General features: G+C 42.4%; 1 protein-coding gene across 2 annotated transcripts in view; it reads right to left on the reverse strand.

Moving 5' to 3' along the window:
- Nucleotides 1-848: 848 nt before the first annotated feature.
- The window catches only part of NREP (neuronal regeneration related protein), a 42554-nt gene continuing 24139 nt past the window's right edge, over nt 849-19263 (reverse strand). The window contains exon 4 of one of the 2 annotated variants that reach the window (XM_073889087.1): nt 849-1431. In XM_073889087.1, coding sequence (XP_073745188.1) covers nt 1344-1431 — 88 coding nt within the window. In that variant the 3' untranslated portion in view covers nt 849-1343. Of the gene's footprint in view, nt 1432-15165; nt 16907-19263 lie in introns of those variants that run through there. The other variant, XM_073889097.1, reaches the window with a different exon arrangement.

Consider the following 19263-nt stretch of genomic DNA (forward strand, 5'->3'; position numbering starts at 1 on the left):
GAGTAGATAAGAATCTGGTACCACCAGACCTCCAACACTTGGAATGGGATTCCAGACTATTTGTGTGTGTGTTTGTTTACGGTCATTGTTTTCTGAATTGAAAGGAAGGATTACCCAAAAAACTGGAGAGTTTGCCAACACTGGGGGTATATTAGTTTGCTCGGGCTGCCATAACAAAACACTACAGACTGGTTGGCTTAAAGAACAGAAACTTATTTTCTCACAGTTCTGGGGGCTGGAATTCTGGGATCAAGGTGTGGGCAGGACTGGTTTCTCGTGAGGCCTCTCTCCTTGGCTTGCAAATGTCTGCCTTCCCCCTGTGTTCTCATGTGGACTTTTTTTCTGTGCATCGGCGTCTGGTGTCTCCTGCTCTTCTTGTAAGTACTCCGGTCCTGTTGAATGTGGGCCCGCCCTCATGGCTTCATGATTCCTCCTGAAGACCTCATCTCCAAACACAGTCATATTCTGCTGGAGTGCCAGGGCGCTAAGGCCTCCACGTGTGAATTTGGGAGGGACACAAGTCAGAGGTTATGTCAAACTTCAATATCATCCAGGCCCTTAAAAATGAAACAGGGAGATGCAGGTGACATTGGTGTCAGGGTGAGTCTTCCTTCTCTTCATTCTGATCTTCTCTCTTGTCTGCAAAGCGTGGCATCATTAACTGATTGTCTTTCTGGAAACCGTAGGCTGTGTCCTAAATGCTAACTTTCTAGAGTTTTCGGTAGTTCTCCATCCAGGGATGAGTGAAATGGTGTGATGGACAGGACTGCAGGGTTAAACTCAGGAAACAAACGGAGGCCCCCCCACCCCGCCCCATCCTGGGCCCAGCAGTGAGGCCTCGGCTAAGACACAAGCTGTGCTGTGCAAATTTGCTTTCTGCGCTCGACTTCCAGCTCCCCCTGGGCCGTCCAGGACTTCATTCGCACACACTCGAGGCAGAGCGCTCCAGCGCTCCCCGAACATTTCTCTGGCAGGTTTCCCCTGCTTCATTCTTCTTGTTAATGGTAGCAGAGAAAATTATACAAGGTATCCAGGATGTTGATTTGCTACTTGCCTCACAGTTTACTTCAAAGTCCCCTCAGAGTTTTCTGAATTTTACTTTCTAGAACAAATATTACTGGTATAAACATCAAGTATGCCTGTGCAATTATTCCTAATGGTTGTGGTAAGCGAGCTCTGGATTTTCAGGTCAGAAGCAGTCTGCCTTTTAGCAATTAGCAATTCATGGCCATGTCGTAATAAGTTCAGTTGGCACAGGCTCATGTCTCCAGTTCACGGAGTCAGCAATGACAACAGCAGCTGCAGAGTGTAAAGATGAGCGCGTCCCCGTTGAGTTCTCTCTTTTAGCTCTTGTCCTCACACTGTCGAACTACGTGGCATTGCCCAGGTTCTCCTCTAGTTGCCTTGACTGAAGATGGCATCAAAGGAGACCTATTTGATTAATCAAACCATAAAGTTAGACAGGAGCACAAGAAATTGTTCAGTTAAATCTTCCAGGAAAGCCTCAATGCAACCAAACCGTCAAAGTTTTCCAGGGCAGAAAGGCAGTGTTTCCTCTGTATTTCGCTGTCAGAAAGGTTTCCTGGGTCAAAGTCACCCCCCTGCCAGTGTCTGAACTTGAATTAACTCTGCATCTTACCATATCTCCTGACTGATACCCAGTCTCAGGAAAAGGCCTGGTATTCCAACATTTTGCAAGAAAATACACAAACTGAACTCTGAGCAGTGACCCTGGGTTACCCTTGAAATCTTGATTCACAGTTATTAGTTGTGGCCAAGCCAGAAGGCACTCAGCCTATGGCTGATCTAAAAATTCTTGCTTAATCAATGACTCCTGTGGTCAATCCCTTGAAACCTGGTCATAAATATGAATTTCCAGGGAAACCCTCCATAATGCTGTTGAAACCCAGTTGTTTTTATGTTAGAAATTTGGCTCTTTGCTTATTTTAGGCTATTTGCTTATCACTTTGCTGTGCCTTTGCATTGATGATCAGAGCATCCTTTATTGGGTTCCCTTCTTTCTATGTTCTCCCATTCTGCTTTCTTTATGTCTTCGGCCAAGAGCAGTGTTTTTAAGAATACTACCCGCCCAAGTGGCAACTCAGCAATGGTTATCAGTCAGTTCTGGCTCTAGATCCCAGCTTGTGCTATTAGACAAAATAGGAAGGGAGATTTGCTCAGTGATCTGCTGTTTGCAAAAAAGAAACCAAGACTTAGTGCATGTGGCCAAGGAAGGACTTGGGCTGTACAATATTGAATGTTAAAATCCTGGATTTCTGGGCATAGTATCAAAGTGGAAGTACTTGGGGGAGCCATTGGCAAGGTTGAACTGCATCCCTCACCACTGCCACGCCTAGCCCAGCGCAGACACTTACCACATGGGTGAGGAAACTGAGTCCCAGAGACAGGTATGATCATCTGCCCCAGTTCATGTAGTTCACTGCTGGGAAGTTTTGTCTATAACTTGGGTCCCCTGACTTCCAGCTCAGCATTTATGACATCATACCCTGTGGCTCTCAAGGTCTTCCTCACCATCCTACCCATCTCAAAGAACCACCCCAACCTCAGAACTATCCAAGTCCGTTCGCTGGAGGCCAAACAAAATAACAAGTCCGAGCACATGAGCTGTGCAGACAAAAATCTTGAGTGTAATCTCCTCTCCACACCCCAGGAATCATCCGCTTCCTCACAGCCACCAGCCAGCAGTGGTGGTTTTGCACACTCGTTCTACAGAGAACAAAGGGATACAAAAACTGTGTCATATCATGGTCTCCTCACATTCCTTCAGAATTTTAGTGTTTCCTAACAGAGGTTCAAACCCCTTGCCTCGGTATTAGAGGCACCCCTTAGCCTGCCCTGAGCCTCCCTGCTTCCTTTCTCCCCAGCTGCTCCTCCCCGTTTGTCCTTGTCATTGCTGTATGCTTGCCCCCTGCTGTCCCATTCCCCTTGGACAAAGTGCCCCTCCTACACTGTTCTTCACCTAATTCTAGCTGAACCTCTAGACCCAAACTCTTTATCCCAGGTTTTGTTCAAGAGGGATCCCTTCCACGTCCTCTCCAAAGTCATCTAAGCACCCCCTGAACCCTGAGGATATGAGGTCTGATATTGTCTTCTGTAGGCGTGTCAGCCAGGCTTCTCCTTCCCCGAGGCCCCCAGGCTTTCTCATGACTCCACAGCACACCTCGTACTCCCCACCCCACCTCCGTGCCTTTGCCCACCCTGTTGTCCTGCTTGGACCTGCTAGAATCCTACCTGTGTATCAAAGTTCAGCTGAAATATTCCCTCCCTTAAACTTTCTCTCATCTTCTGTATTCCAATGCTGCTGTAACAAATTACCACAAACTTAGTGGCAACACAAATTTATTTTTTTTATAATTCTGGAAGTCAGAAATCTGAAATGGCTTGCACAAAGTAACAGGTTTGTATCTTTTCCGGAGGCCCTAGAGGAGAATCCATTCCTTTGCCTTTTCCAACTTCTAGAAGTCACTGGCATTCCTTGGCTTGTGGCCCCCTTTCCATTTTCAAAGCCAACAGGATAGCATCTTGAAATATCTCTCTGTTTCTGTCATCACATTGCATTCTCTGCCTGAACTTCCTGTTTCCCTATTATCAATACCCTTGTGAGTACATTAGGCCCACCTGGATATTCCAAGAACCCTCCCCACCCCAGTATCCTTTACTTAATCACATCTGCAGAGTTCCTTTTACCATGTAAAGTGACATATTCACAGGTTCTGCGGATTCCCCTGATAGACATTTGATATTTTTTATTTCTTTTACCTCATAACATTGTGTTCGAGTATTTGTAATTCAGGGTTCCTCAGAGATTGTCTTGAGCCTACAACAGGATAAATTCTTTGAGAGTGAAGACTGTGTCTTGTCTTTATATTCTTAGTCAGAGCCCCAAGCTCAGCCAGTAAAGCTCTACTACTGAGAAGTGCCTTGCTGGCTTGAAAGGCAGGCCATAGAGAGATTTGCCTTCTTTGCAGCTGACTGACTTGTGTTCCAGAACAGTTGGGCTATACGTGAGGCCCTGGAAACTAGGTGGGGCGAGGCTTCCAGCTTCACATGGTGTGGTATGCCTATGTTACAGCATGTTAGCATATACAGTGGTTTAGTACAATGTGTCTACACATAGCAAACCTAATAAAATATGCCTGAGCCCCCATATTTTCTCTTGGTAGTTGTATAAATTGATGCAGTTTTTCTAGGGAATAGTTTGGCAACAGATTTGAAAATTTTAATTGTGTGTAGCCTTTTTCCTTATGATTTCATTTCTAGGAACAGTCCAACCTTTCTCTCCCACTGTGATGCCCACACATGGACACAAAGATAATTTACACATTATGTTCATTGTAAAAGTATCTATTGTAATGGATAATTGGAAACAATGTGAAAGTCTGTCAGTATGGTACTAGTTATTGAGTTATGGTATAGTAAAAAAACAGAATAGTAAGCAGATATTCAAAACAAGAGAGAGATGCATAAACTAGCATGAAAAATGTTCATGATGTTTTTTAAAAAAAGCAGGTTGTATACAGTACATCTAACACAATTTGGCTTTTGCAAACAAAATCATATGTATAATAATATATATACAACAGAAAGATCTGGAAGATAAAGATATTATCTCTTGGGTCTGTGATTTTGGAACATTTTCACCTTCTTTGAATATTTGAACTTGATTCTACAGTTATGGTTTGCTTTTATAGTTGGAGAGAGTGAAAGAAACCTATTTCTGAAAAACACAGCAGCAGATGCTATGTGAATTCTGGAAATGAGAGAGGTCAGTAATGGGCATTTGGTTAGAGACCAAAACACAAGGCATTTTTTCAGAGGAAACTAAAAGCCGAGAAGGCGGTGACACCTCCTTTAAACTTAACTGAAATCAACTGCTTTACATTGACTTTCTTTTCCACATTGTGACGGTACTCACGTCAAAATGTCTCTCAGTGGTATTAGGGTGTCAGTGGTATTAGGGTGTCAGGGTTCCACTGCTCTCTACACCTGACCCTCTTCAGTACTTCTGCAGCTTGACCAGAAGCTCAAGGAGATCTTCCAGAATTCCCAGGGTGAGGAGGGAGAAAAAATTCCTTTTTGTTACTGAATTGCTAACCGTCCTACACCAGTTTGATCATTCACCGAATCTGAGGTTTTTCTTAGTATCTTGTTTGCTTTGTGGATAATGGTAGATGTTTTTGGTAGGCGATATTTAGAAGTGGATGAGATTAGTTACCTCCCCACAAAGTCACCACCAATGGTTTGTAGAGTCTGAAGTGCCACCTCTCTGTCTTTCTAACTCTGTGCCCTTTTCCTGAAGACCCGTCAGGAGCTCTTCCGCTGCATCTCTAGCCCCCTTCTAAGCAGTGTAAATAATTTTCCCACATTTCTTCAGGTACGTACACATTCACCAGCCTGACCTTTCCCATTCCTTGATTACACCCACAGTTGTACACATCTTCAAACAACCCTAGCCCCATATTTGTTTTAAAAAATAAGTCTCTACTGAAACAGTAGGACCTTGTTTCTGGGATTAAATCTGTGCCCTGGCTATCTCTCTAGCTTTCTGTCATTTGTACTTTTATGCCATTTGATTCTTACATAATTTTTGTATATTTACCATCCTCCCTCCTCCTTTTTTTCCAAGGAAAGGCTCTACGCAGCTCTTTACTCTTGACGCCCTCCCCCCACTAGTACTATTGCTATCTTTACAAATTATTTGCTGACTTCACCTGGACTTAAATCATATCTTGTCTGGGTCCTACTTCTGACCTCGCTCTGCCTATGTCTGCTCATCCTCCCCACTTCTTGGTTGCATTTCAGCTCAGGATTCCCCTAACACCTGTCTGTCGCTTTTGCTGTAACTTTTAAAAAATTACAATCAATTTTTAACCGGCTCATGTTTCCAGTGCCCATTGCTTCATGCATGAAGGGTCAGAGGAATCCCTTGGTCTTGATGATTAGACTAATCATAAAATGATATAAATGATTTATAAACATTAAAAATGTTCACCCTCACTAATACCAAAGAGAAAGTAGAGGCAATGAGGTACTATTTTTCACCTGCGAAATTAGCAGAGATTGGAAACCAGGTATGCACTGCAAAGCTGATGGGGGTCCTAGGGCAGACGTACTATCCTATTGATAAAAGTGTAATTTGGTGCAAACTCTTGGAAAAGCACTTTGGCAAAATATAAAAGGAAACACGACAGATACATAAAGAGCTTTTGGAGCATAAACGTCCACCACGGCATTATTTAGAGTGTGAAAAATAAGAAACAACACAAAGGTCCAGTGTAGGTAATAGGTGAGGTTTGCTATAATGGAATATTTCCAGACACGGGATGTTTTTCTCTTCCTCTTTTTAAAATTAAAATTCCCATTTTGAGAGAATTGTAGATTCACATGCCATCATAAGAAATAATACAGCGGGATCCCATTTATGCTTTCCCCAGTTTTCCCAGTGATATCTTGTAAGGCTGTATCACAATAACACAGTCAAGATATTGGCATAGATACGGTCAAGATGCAAAACATCTCCATCACTCCAAGGATCCTTTATGTTGAACTTTTATACCCTCCCTCCCACCCAAACCCCCTCTGTAGCCCCCAGCGACCACTAATCTGTTCTCTATTTGTATATGTTTGTCATTTCAAAAAAGTTCTATAAATGAAATCATATGTAAGCTTTTGGAATTGGCGTGTTTTCACTGAGCATAATTCTCTGGAAATTCTTCCAGTTTGTTGCACACATCAATTCGTGTCTTTTTATTGCTGAGTAGTATTCCATGATATGGTGTACACAGTCCGTTTAGACAACCCATTGAAAGACATCTGGGTTGTTTGTAGTTTGGGGCTGTCATGAATCAAGCTGCTATAAACATTCACACATAGGCTTTTCCATGAACATAACTTTTTGCTTCTCTGGGATCAATACCTGGGAATGTAATTGTTGGGTCATATGTCAGTTGCATGTTTAGTTTCTTAAGAAACTCCAAACTGTTTTCTGGAGGGGCCGTATGTATCTTTTCACATTCTCACCAACAAAGTATGAGTGATCCAGCTTTTCCTCATCTTCATCAGCAGTTATCTCTCTCTGTTTTATTTTACTTAATCTGATAGGTATCTAGTGATACCTCACTGTGGTTTTCATGTACATTTCCCTAGTGGCTAATGATGTTGGGTATCTGTGTACTCAGCTGCCATCTGTATATTTTCTACGTTGAAATGTCCCTTTATGCCTTGTGCCATTTTCTAATTGGATTGTTTATTGTTGAATTTTTAAAAACTAAGATATAATTAACATATGAAACTCATCCTTTTAAGGTATAAAATTCAGCAGAAGATTGTGTAACCCTCATAGTTTTTATAATTCTGGAACATGTTAATCATCCCAAAAAGAAAGCCCATATCTGTTAGCAGTCAGTCTCCATCCTCTCCTTCCCCAGCCCCTGACAGCTTCTAATCTACTTTCTATTTCTATAGACTTACCTATTCTGGACATTTAATACAAATGAAATCCTACAATATGTGGCCTTTTGTGACTGGCTTCTCTTTACTCAGTGTTTTCAAGGTGCAGCCTCAGTGTGGCCCGTATCAGTGCTTCATTCCTTTTTATGGCGGCGTAATATGGCATTGTGTAGATAAACCACATTTTGTTTAGCTCTTTATCAGCTGACAAACATTTAAGTTGTCCTCACTTTTGGCTAATATGAATAATGCCGCTGTGTATGTTCGTATACGAGTTTTTATGTACACCTGTTTTCAATTCTTTGGTTGTATACCTAGGAGTGGAATTGCTGAGTCATATGCTAAATCTCTGTTTAATTTTTTTAAGAAACTGCCAAACTGTTTGCCAAAGCTGCTGCCCCACTTTACATTCCCACCAGCAATGTATGAGTGTGTAGGAAACGTAAAGATTTAAGGCAAAGACTCTGCCATCTTAGACAAGGTAGTTTCTTCTGGGCAGTGAATTACCCTTCCGCTGATCTGCTGATTCTGCCCTCACACTTGGAGACACAAGTGACTGCCCCTTGAGTTCCCTACGCAGGCAGTGAGCAAGGGCTGTCTTTCACAGCCTTCCCAGGGGCTGCGACCACACTTTTTCAGTGTCCCCTCCGAGCTAATCCCCCTCAAGAACTCACATCAAATACTCCCCCGTTATCACATCTGACAACGGAGATCCTAGCTGTTAGTGACAAATCAGAAAGTTCCAGTTACCCCTTTCCCCTAGAAAGCAGTGTCCCTCAGCTCTGCAGGGAACATCTGCTTTTCAGAAACTAGGTTTGAGATTTGAAGGCGTGAGCCAGCAGGGCGCTCATCCCTGCAGAGGCCTGAGGAGCACTGCTGCTCGCTCCCTTCTCCCAGATAGCCAGCCCCTTTGGCACAGGCTGCTCAGGGAAAGAACAGGAGGTGGTCTAGGGCCTTTGAAAAAGAAGCAACTGTCTGTCTCCTTCTCGGGGCCATGAGGGCAGCACCTCAGGGAGGAGCATAATGGACACTTGGCTCAGGACTGGGGCTGCCCCACATGTCAGGGGGAGCAGAGCTGCTATTAGACAGTAACCAGGACTCCACGGTCTCAGCTTAGCTGTATCACAGGGCACCCTGATGGCCAGGGCCTCACTTGGTGTGTGTTTTTTGTGGAAACCTCTGCCATCAAGCCTGTCATTTCTAAAAAGAAGCTGGGTCAGCTGCGAACAAGGGTCCTTGCAAGAGGGCTGTAGGGGTGGCGAGAGTTCCAGAAAAGGGGTCACAGGGACACTGGCTAAAGGAACTGAGGTAGTGTGGCCTGGAGGAGAAAAAGGCAAGGGGAGCCGGATGCAAAATCCTGCTGTGTGGAAGAAGGAGCCCGCTCAGTCTGTGCAGCTCTGGGAACTCAGCTAGGACCAAGGGCTGGGTGGAAAGTAAGAGAAGGCGTTGGGCTCAGAAAGGTTCCAACTAATAATTAAAGCTGCCCAACTTGGAAGAATCAGCAAATTAATGCATTCTTACAATTCTCTATTCTATGAGGCTTTCACTTAGCCACATGGGTCTCTCAGTGAAATAGCTAAGCTGTGCATTAATGGCACTGTGTATTGTGTGAGGGAAGAGATTAATTCTGTATTGCTTCCAGTAGCTATGCTCAGGGGTAAGCCTAATGGACACATGCAATAAAAGAAAAGGTGACCCCCTTTTCCTGCCCTCATTCCTGAGCCGCCTGCGGCTCTATGGGCTTCTCCCCAGGGTGCTGGGGTCTCAAGGGCTGTGGAGTGGGGAGCCTGCTGTACAATCCCACTTCTCTCAGTGCCCAGCCCCCTTCTCCTGTGACCATTAACCCAGGCTTTTTGGAGATGTTGGGTAGGGACATAATGACATGTTTTTGAAGAATCTGGAGGAAAAGGATTTTAGCGCTAAGAGATTTGACCTTGTAAGGGAATGAAGTAAAGGCTCTAAGAAGAATTGCGAGTCTTCTACAGACTCATCAAATTTGCAGCTCAGGAGGGTTGATGTCTAAGATCTGCCCCCCCCCCCCGCCTGCCACCCCGCCTTGTGATTAGTTGGTGCCTTAGTAGACCATCTACTGACAGGCAGTCCGAATCTTTCCTTCATTTCCCCATCCAGATTTATTGGTGCTATGTTTTCTCAGGGTCTTATGCCCTGCAGTGCCATAAGTTCATGGCCAGCAACTTTAAAGGCTTCCATCAGAAGAATGGGAAAACTTCAGCACTGTGGCTGGTTGGCAAGTATTTCTGGCCAAGAGTGAGTTCCTGAAAACAAAGTGTATATAGGTGGTTGTCTAGCTCAGAGGTTTCCAGACTTTTTGGTTCTTATACTCTCTAAAAGAATCTTAAAGTATGTATCATCATGCAATTTTTAAGTTAATAAAGTTTTTCATCATAAGTTTAAATACTTTCAAAGAATGTAATTTGGAACATATAAATGTTAACATTTTAAAACGAAAGTTGAATTTCTTTTGTAAATTAAATCTAAACACTATGGCAGTTGATAATCCATCATTCCATTTTCTTTTAAAAAGAGATTTGAGAGAGAGAGCATGAGTCGGGGGCAGGGGGCAGAGGGAGAGGGAGAAGCAGACTCCCTGCTGAGCAGGGAGCCCAATGTGGGGCTCAATCCCAGGACCCTGGGATCATGACCTGAGCTGAAGGCAGTCGCTTAACCGACTGAGCCACCCAGGTCCTCTATCCATTACCCACTTTTTTAAAAAAACACTTATTTAACTTACAGAAATATGAAATTTTTTTCCTCCTTCAACTCAAATTTTCATTCCATTCCCCTCCCCCAAATCTTACCCTGATATAGTTTTTGTTTAAAAAGACTTTATTAATTACCCTATTACATTTATCTTTAATAAAAATGTAAATTAAAATTTTTAACTTTTATTTTCTGTGACCATAAAACTAAGCATTAAAAAAATCTGTGTGACTGAATTATTATTAGCAGTACACTGATTAAAACAACACAATATTATACTAATTATTAAATGCAAAAAATGAAATTATATCCTAAGTGCATCTCTTAGTGAGATGAACTTTTTTCAGTTCATGTATCTGTAGAGGAGTATTATTGCTAGAATGAGATGGTCAGCTTCAATTCTGTTTCTATTTTTTGGTTTTTATAGATGTAAGCTGCAGGAATTGAGAGTGTTTTATTATAGCAATGTAATTCAATTATTTGAACTTCTTCTATGTATATGCCAGAATTCATATAATGAGCTAGTATCAAAAAATATTTTTAATCTTTTGTCACCTGACAACTTGATTAGGTTCTTCTTCATTTTTCTTACAAGCGGTGAATCGGAAAGCACGTGACTTGTAAAGAGCTTTGTTCTTGTCATTAGCATAATTCCCTTTCTCAATTTATGGGAAGTATACCAAAAGAGCTCTGCTAAGATTTATCATTGTTTTTATGCTGTGACACTTTCACATAGACTCACCTTTTAAAATTCTGTTCTTCAGAAATCATAGGAGAAACAGATACATTAATTTCATTACAGTTTTGCCAAAACAGTGCCTTGTGATAAAATACTTTGACCTTATTTTTGCTTTAAATGCGTTACTATTACTTTGGAGCTGCAGATTCAGCTCCTTTGTAGAAAATGTCTATCACAAACCTCATTGGCAGAGCCAGTCTTCATTGCCAAACCAAGTAGCCAAATCAGGATACACTTTGTCAGAAAAAACTTTGGCTTCATTTTTCAGTTCACTTAGGTGTTTTGAAGATTATAAAAATCAATGAAGATTAAAAGCATATCTTGTGAAACTGATCACTAAAACAATAAAAAATTAAAATGATATGGATGTAATATAATTAATTCCATGTTTAAGTTATAAAAACAAGATAATCAGTAGACTCTTTTTCATATAAAATAAGAATGACAAAAGGCATGGTATATCTCTGGTAAAAATGGTTTATTAAATACTGCTGACTGGCTTTGGAGAATAAGAACTAGTGTAAAAATCAGAAATACTACTAATAATATGGAAAGGTCCTAGGCTGCTAATCAGTCTGGCAGCACATAATTTTTTTATTATTATGAAAAAGATATTAAGCATTAAATAAGAATAAAGAGAATTGACTATAACTGAAACAATTATTTCATGCTCTGGTTTGATACAACAGGTTTTGACAACTGTATTAGCTAATGCACACCAAATCTGAAAATGCACAGGGAAGTTTATCCTTGGGTTTTCTCCATCTTATCTTGTAAAAATTGGTATTCCTTGAAGGCATTCTAATTTCATTTATAATAATCACCGTTGCAAACCTGTGTTGCTGTAGCTGCTCTAGGTTGCATTTCTTCCCAGTTAAGCTATATTCTAGGGATGAGTATGGAGAATTGTGTAAAATAATTGTGTACAAGTGCACGAAGAGGCCATTTTTGGTAGTCATTGTCTCTGATTCTCTCTGGGCTTCATTCTCTCAGGACCCTCCCCCTCAAGAGCAAGGCGTTCTTTGACAAGAGTAAGGAGGTAGAAGAGGAAAAGGTATTCAATAAAAATTGTCATTCCTATCATTCTACTTTACCATGTGTATCTGAATTCTAAAAAGCCATATATGAGTCCAAACACTTTATTTCTGTGTTTTCTAACATAGCACTTTGAACATGTGTTTAAGAAGGGAAAGCCAAAAGTTCTGTGGATTTCTGATTAAAGGAACCTTCAAAGGGCCATAAAGCTTCCATTAAAGGAAATTTTCCTTTTGTTTGCCACATCTGGGAGTTTGGGATCATATTAAGGGCATATATCTTTGTTGTTATAATGTGGGCAGGGACTAATATGAATACAGATTCATTCTCAGTAGATCCATTTGGGGAAAGAGTAGGATATGTATAGGGAATCTGGAAATTAGTTCACTTAAAACTACCCATGAGCATGTACTCCTTGGAAAGACTTCACGTGTCCTGAGGCACACATACCCTAGTTTGGAAATCAGGAGTTTATCAGACCCCTACCTACCCTAACCTGACCCAGTGCAAGATTTTTTACCATAGGGGTCTCAGTCCCTGAGGGAGGGCCACTGAAGAGTTTAAAAGAGGGTCTGGGGATGCAGATGGGACTGCAGCAGCCCCTGTTTGGGGAGCAGTGATGAGAAGTCTGTTCCCAGTCTGGTGTTCACAGACCTGCATGCACTCCAGCTGCTGAACAAAAGATCTCAGAAGGTCCCCTGGCCCTTTGTGAGTGAATAAGCACGTTACCATTGCCTGAACCCGGAGGATGAGTGCTGCAAACCCACAAGCCAACGGAGGCAGGCAGGGTACAAGACAATCAGAGGTTATGAGTACTGGATCGTGGAGAGGTAGGGGTGCTTCCTCACCAAAGGTGCAGGCCCCACTCAGCTCCAAACCCTCTATTGCCGTGTCTTCCAGTTTTCCAGGGAAGACAAAAACCCGCATTTTCACATGAAATCTACCCATTTGTAAATGTTGGCAATTAAATCAAGATTTTTATAAAACACCTAGCAGGCAAAACAAGTCTACAAGGCCTATCTGAGCCATGGTTGCTGGTCAGCAATCTCTGCCCAAAGGCCACAGGGTGTTATTTTTTGCCTCCAAAGAGAACAAAGCGGCTCCTAATCAGAGTTTGTGTCTCCCACCTGGACTCCAGCGAGCACTCCCAAGTTCTTACCTCTGCCTCAGCAGTTATTAACCCCTTAAGTCCATGGCTTAGCAAGTCATAGCTGGGTCCCGCAAGTTTAAAATGCAGTGACTATTTCAAGCTTCATGGAAGCTGAGGGAGTTGTCATCAGCGAACCGAAGTCCACTGAGTTGAATAGAACTTTAGACAATATTTATTCTAGCTTTCCTGTTTTTACAGTTCCTGATACATTCTCTTAAATTTTCCTTCCGGGGCTGACAGCACTTGTCTTAATAAATGGAGGGTGTGGAACCCCAATATTACAGTTCCTGGATGCTCTCCGTACACACCTTCAATCTGGAAAGCCGGACCTTCACTCTGGAACTCCAAAGACTGTAAAAACCTCTTCAGTGAAAGAAGTAAGCTATGATTCTATTTCAGCCCTTCTCACTTTCAGCCCCTGGCTTACAATTACCCTGAGTGCTTTAACTTCAGATGGTGTGCTGGTTTTAAAATGTGGCCATAAATTCTTCAATATTCTTCCCTTTAGGAGGTAGAGCTTATTAATTCCCTCCCCATGAGTGTGGGCTATATTTAGTGACTTGCTTCTAATGAATAGAATATGATGGATGATAGTGACTTCTGAGAATAGGTCACAGGCATTGTGGCTCGCTCCCAGCTCTCAAATTACTTGCTCTGAGGGAAGCCAGAGGTCATGAGGCACTTAAGTAGCCTTGTGGTGAGGCCCATGAGCGGAGGAACGGAGTTCTCCCGCCAATAGCAGATTCTTCAGCCCTGGTCAGGCCTTCAGATGATTGCAGCTTGCTGACTTCTTGACAGCAAGCTCATGAGATCTGAGCCGGAAGCACCAGCTAACTTGCTCCTGAATAGAATGGAATAGAATAGAATCTGTGAGATAAGAAGTGTATTGTTTCAGGATGCGTGGTGTGGCTGTAATGTGTTCTGTGGCAACAGATAACTAACACAGATGGGCATAAAGCAACCTAGACCATACCACCTCCATGGCCTGGCCTCATCACCTCTTGGTTTCCCATTTAGCAATGGCAGGAAGACAAGATGCATCCCCTCCCAGCTGTGAAAACATACAGGGGGTGGGAGGCTGTTGGGTGAGGAAAATGGCAATCGTTTGTGAGGTAAAAGGTAATCAAGTTTAAGGAGGACTTCTCTTAACATTCGGAAATATTAACCTCTGGATGGGATTACCAAAAAAGGTAGTGGTAACTCCATTTTAAGAATTTTCTTTCAGATTGAACAAATTCTGAGTATGTGGTAGGCAGTTGGGATTTAGCTCTGCTCTAAGGCTCCTTTCTCTTAACAAAAAAGTTGAGGGTAAATAGGAAACTTAGCCAAAATCTGAGATGTGCATGAATTTCGAAAGTAACTCCCCAGCATAAATGTCTCTCCTGACACACGTGTGTCAAGACTCAAGCTTTCTCCGAGAGCATCTGACCCCCCCTTTCCAGAAGCTGAGTGCCCAGTTTGGAGCCGTGCCCTCTTTTGCTCCTGTCCCTCCTCTCTGGCCTTTATCTCAGAGGCCTGTGCCTTACCCTCTGTTCACGTGAAACTGAAGTATCTGGGCCCAGCCAGCCACTTCAGCAACTTGTGCTAAGCCGGGTGAAGTTTCACATCATCGTGGAGGAGGAGGGAGCAGCTGCATTTCTCACGCACAGGGAGAGGATGAACCCCCCCTGAATCTCTGGGTTGCGGGGTCACAGGAGACCTCCAGAAGGTTCTGGTGATGCCATCTCATCATGTGCTAGATCCCAGGTAGCTGGGTACATATGAATTAATGACTTAAAATCCTGTCTCAAATGTTTATCTTCCTCCAAGTGGAAGACTTTTGTCTGTGTATAAGCGCAAATATTCCGTGAGGAAGTGAGTCTGGTATCTTCTGGCGAAAGAATGCCACAGCCTAGCCCCTAATCACGTAGAACCTTCAGAAGGGAACACACGTGAAAGGCAGAGCTGATAGATGCCCTTCAGTCTACGCTGGGGGCTCTGAGAACACACAAATTACCATGAATCAGTGAAAGCATTCAAAAGTAGCCTCTCCAATGACGAGCCAAGCCAGTTACCTTACAGCTTGCATATTTATTGAACAAATACTACTAAAATAGCTAAAATACACTGGGTACTTGTTGTGAGTGCATCAGTAAAGATCACATTGTTACAAAAGCCTGCATTTTCAGCAGTGCACAACTGCAACTCTACATAAATGCCACAGATGCAGAATACTGTTTTCTTGCTCTATTTACACAGCTGATACACCTACTCTAACAAAGGAGGGAGCAGGAGAATGCACAAGAAACTCAGGCCGATGGGGCAGCGAGAAGAGAACGAAGAAGTGCAGTGCATGCATCATCGGTGTTAACAGTCAGAAGCGGAACAGAGCAGAACACAGCCTGCCCCGTCAAAGGAAGAGCTAAAAGACAGTTATATAAAAATTAAGGTGGGCTTTCAGACTGGCTAACACAACAACAATCCGTGAGTAGATGGTATTGTCTGGTTTTATTTTTGTTTATCCATTTCATTGGGAGCAAGGACAAAAATGTAAAATCTACCCCTTGCTTATCAAAACTGCCAAAAAAGAGTGCTCTGCCTTTTATTTTTTTAATTTTATAAAGACATTTTTTCCTACTTAATTTTTGGGAAAGGTGTAAGTTTCAGATTCCAACTCAGATGCCAGTGTTTCTGGATTTTGTTTTTTCCATAGGGCCTTTATTTGAAACGTTTGCCCTTTTTTCCCCCAAATATCCTTTCAAACAAAAAGAACCAAAAGAGACACCTAAAAACGCCTGTCAAATTATTGCTTTTCTTTCTCTAAGCTAGGCAGGCGAGGCTACCGGAAAGAAGAGATTTGGTAAGTAAATTACAGTTTTGTGATTGCTCCCGCTCCAGGGACTGCACGTCCGTGAGCGCCAGCCGGCGAGACGTGAGTCTCTCACTCTGGTAGCATTCACTCAGCCTACAACGCTGAAGAAGAAAGCCACACTGAAGACACGAGGAAAACAAGTCAATCCAGTCTAGAGAACAACATTCAGGGAAACAGAGTACCAACACCTTCTTAGAACATGGAAATAAAATAGAACTCCATCAGAGCTACCTCGCCAAGGAGCATGTTGAAAGTCCAAAATAGCACCATTCATCAGTGTCTCAGGTCCTGTGGCAGCATCTCGGTCACTTACCACAAGGAAACAATGAGTTTCAAACTACTTCTATACATCAAAAGAGTACATGGATAAAATATAGATATACAGACAATCGATGAACATAAACTACTAGGCTTGTTACATCTAAATGAAAAAAAAATGGGGACTCTCAGCCTCTGCGAGAAGCAGTCGGGAGCTGTGTGAGTGAAAAGGCAGGAGTGAACCGGTTGTGTGAGAGCAGAGGGAGTTTGAGTTGTGGAAGACATCGTTGTCGAGAACCAGGCCTGAAGGCCCACCTGTAAGGGTTGTAAACGTGGATTCACAGTGTGAAATTCTGAGCGGTTTCACTTGAGTCAGAATGATTAAAAACTGGTTTGATGATACCTATTTGTCCACTGTAAATTCTCTAAAGCAAGGCTCAGAGTCCCATAGTTTCTTCTTATACTTGATGATTTACACAGAAAAAAATCCCATATATGATACCATGACCTCATCAATACCCATACACCATATGTAATACAAATGGAGGTGTGATGATTAAAAAGGGTGGAGGTAACCGATGCCTGGGGAGTGGAGTTCACTGCTGCCAGGTGGAGTCAGGGAGGCGGCCTCAATCTGCTCTTCCTTCTTGCGGTTCACTTCCTTTGGGACAGGAAGTCTTCCCTGAAAAGCAGGTGGACGGAGACACACACACACACACACACACACACACACACACACACACACAAGACACTTAGTTATGCTTCTGAAACCATTTGAAATCTTTTGCTTCTCCCTCCCACCTTTTATCCTTGAACTCCAGATGTTTTGCAAACAGAGTTTACATATTAAACACAGTTCACCCGAATGTAAATATTAGGTCTGTGGGGGCATGAAGTAATTAAACACTCGCTGCCTTGACTTCAGGAGAATCAAGTGCTTCTCTAATGGCTGTGCCCAGCCATGTGGGAGGCAGCATTCCCCAGAGTCAGGTTTCTGAGGACAGTTTCTAGTAGGAGACAGGGCCCAACATGAGGCTGGGTAAGAGGTGCTCGTAAGAGTGTTAATACATTTTCTTTAAAGCATTCAGGGGCTGTGGTGGAGGTGGGTAATTGCCAGTTTTCCAATATATAGTAAAAATATTAAAAAAAAAAAAAGGAGGTCACAGCTTGTACGAAAAGGTCACTTATGTATGGTTTATTCTCTGAACAACCGGCCCAGTCCATGTGGGCCTGATAATCAGAACCACAAGTGGGCACCAAAGGTGGGAGTGCTTGCAAGGAAGAGGAGGGCAGTGTGACACTCAGGCCAGGAGACAGTGAGGCCCACCTCGTTTGGCCTGGGGCTATTCTAAGTCTGTCCTCACACGCCTGAGGTGAGTGAGGTGTTTGTGTTTCCGTCTAGAATAATACAACCGCAGTGTGACTGGTGCTCCATCAGGCACCCATGGGGAGAAGCTCTCCATCATAACCAGAGAGCGAGAGGAAGGGACAAGTAGCCCATCTGCTCAAGGGATGATAAGTCTTAACTTTTAACTTTACCACAAACACCCTGTATATCCCAACCAGATATGAAAACAGGGATTTGACAATAGTCTGTCTTTCAGCCAAACCATTAATTGCTGGAGTTTTCTCAGACACATTATCCAATACGGTTTTAAAAGATTTTTTTTTTTCCTTTTTGCTCAGATCACATGTTTCAATAGGACATTTACAATAAGCTGTTTTGACTGGTTGAATACTTAGGTTAAAATAATAATCTTGCTTTGAGATCTGTAAATTACTGCATTTGAATTTCTTTTTAAGAATTCAACTTTCAAACAACTTGAAACAATGTTTGCAGCAGCCCCAGGATGAACTAAATGTAACAGATAATTCAGCTTTAATAAGTCTTACTTGCTGTACATATTTTAAAAAAAATACCTGGTATGCCTAAATTTTGTGTTTAAAAATCTCAGACTTTGAGAGCATACATTTTCAGGATGTACAGAAAGTCCACTCTGTGTGTACTTTCATGTTCCAGTCTTAGATTGTGATTTAGAAGTTGTTTTGGTATCACTAAATAGGAATAGAACCAAATCAGAAAACTGAATTAAAATGTACTCACACATACTTAAGGATCTAAATAAATTTCTAGCATCTGCCCATCATATTGGGCAGTGTTTTTCAGTTGTGCAAATAATTTTGATCTTGAAATTTTGGCATATAATCCCAAGATTTAAAAAAAGAAATGCACTGTAATCCTGGTGCTTTTAAACTGTCTGTCCTCCCTCTCCTCTCAGCCAGTCACCCCGGTTCAAGATATGACAAACTGAGGTTTGGGACAAATGAAGAACTCAGTGGCTGCTAATTATCACAGGCCAGGAAGGAAAATCAAAGCTTCCTAAGTATGATTTCATTCAACTAGAACTATACTCTGCCCTTAAAGCTGCTCACTTCAGTTCATACTTACTCTGTTCAGAAGTGAATATATAGTCAGTTTCTGTATAAGTCTCCATGGAAAATACACAACAAAAACAAATGAAGATTGGGTGGGATTTTGGGTAATTTGGGGAGCGGTACTTCCAGGAAAAAAAATGTGAAGGAGATTATTTCAGATTTGAATTTACCATTTTACTACTTTTTCTGTTTTGAGACCACCCCCCTCCCAGAACGTTCATGTCTTCATTTATTATTCATGTTCTGAGTGCCTACTGTGGCTTGAATACTCAGATTTTAAAGCTACAGAGATGAAAACAGAGACAAAAATAGTCCCTGTCCATCCTGCCCTTTATTTTCTGTATGCGAGATTCCCGAGTAACTGGACAATGGCAAAGCAATGGTGGTAAGCCATGCGGACTGGCGTGCTACTAAAGCGCCCCGAGGGGCCACAACCCGACAAGCCAAAAAAAGTTCTGCACATCCGATTTCAGTCTTTACTTCCTATCCCTCATTTTTTGAAAAAAGAATAAAGTCTGCCCCTCACTGAAAGAATTGTAGGCTTCTATAGCAAGGGGAGGAGGTTTCTGAAGAGAGGACACAATGTAGTCTTATTTCTCCAGA

Source organism: Callorhinus ursinus, unplaced genomic scaffold (assembly GCF_003265705.2).
Source record: "Callorhinus ursinus isolate GAN/ISIS: 27379988/994484 unplaced genomic scaffold, GSC_fseal_2.0 scaffold3, whole genome shotgun sequence".
In the NCBI taxonomy this organism is placed as follows: Eukaryota; Metazoa; Chordata; class Mammalia; order Carnivora; family Otariidae; genus Callorhinus; species Callorhinus ursinus.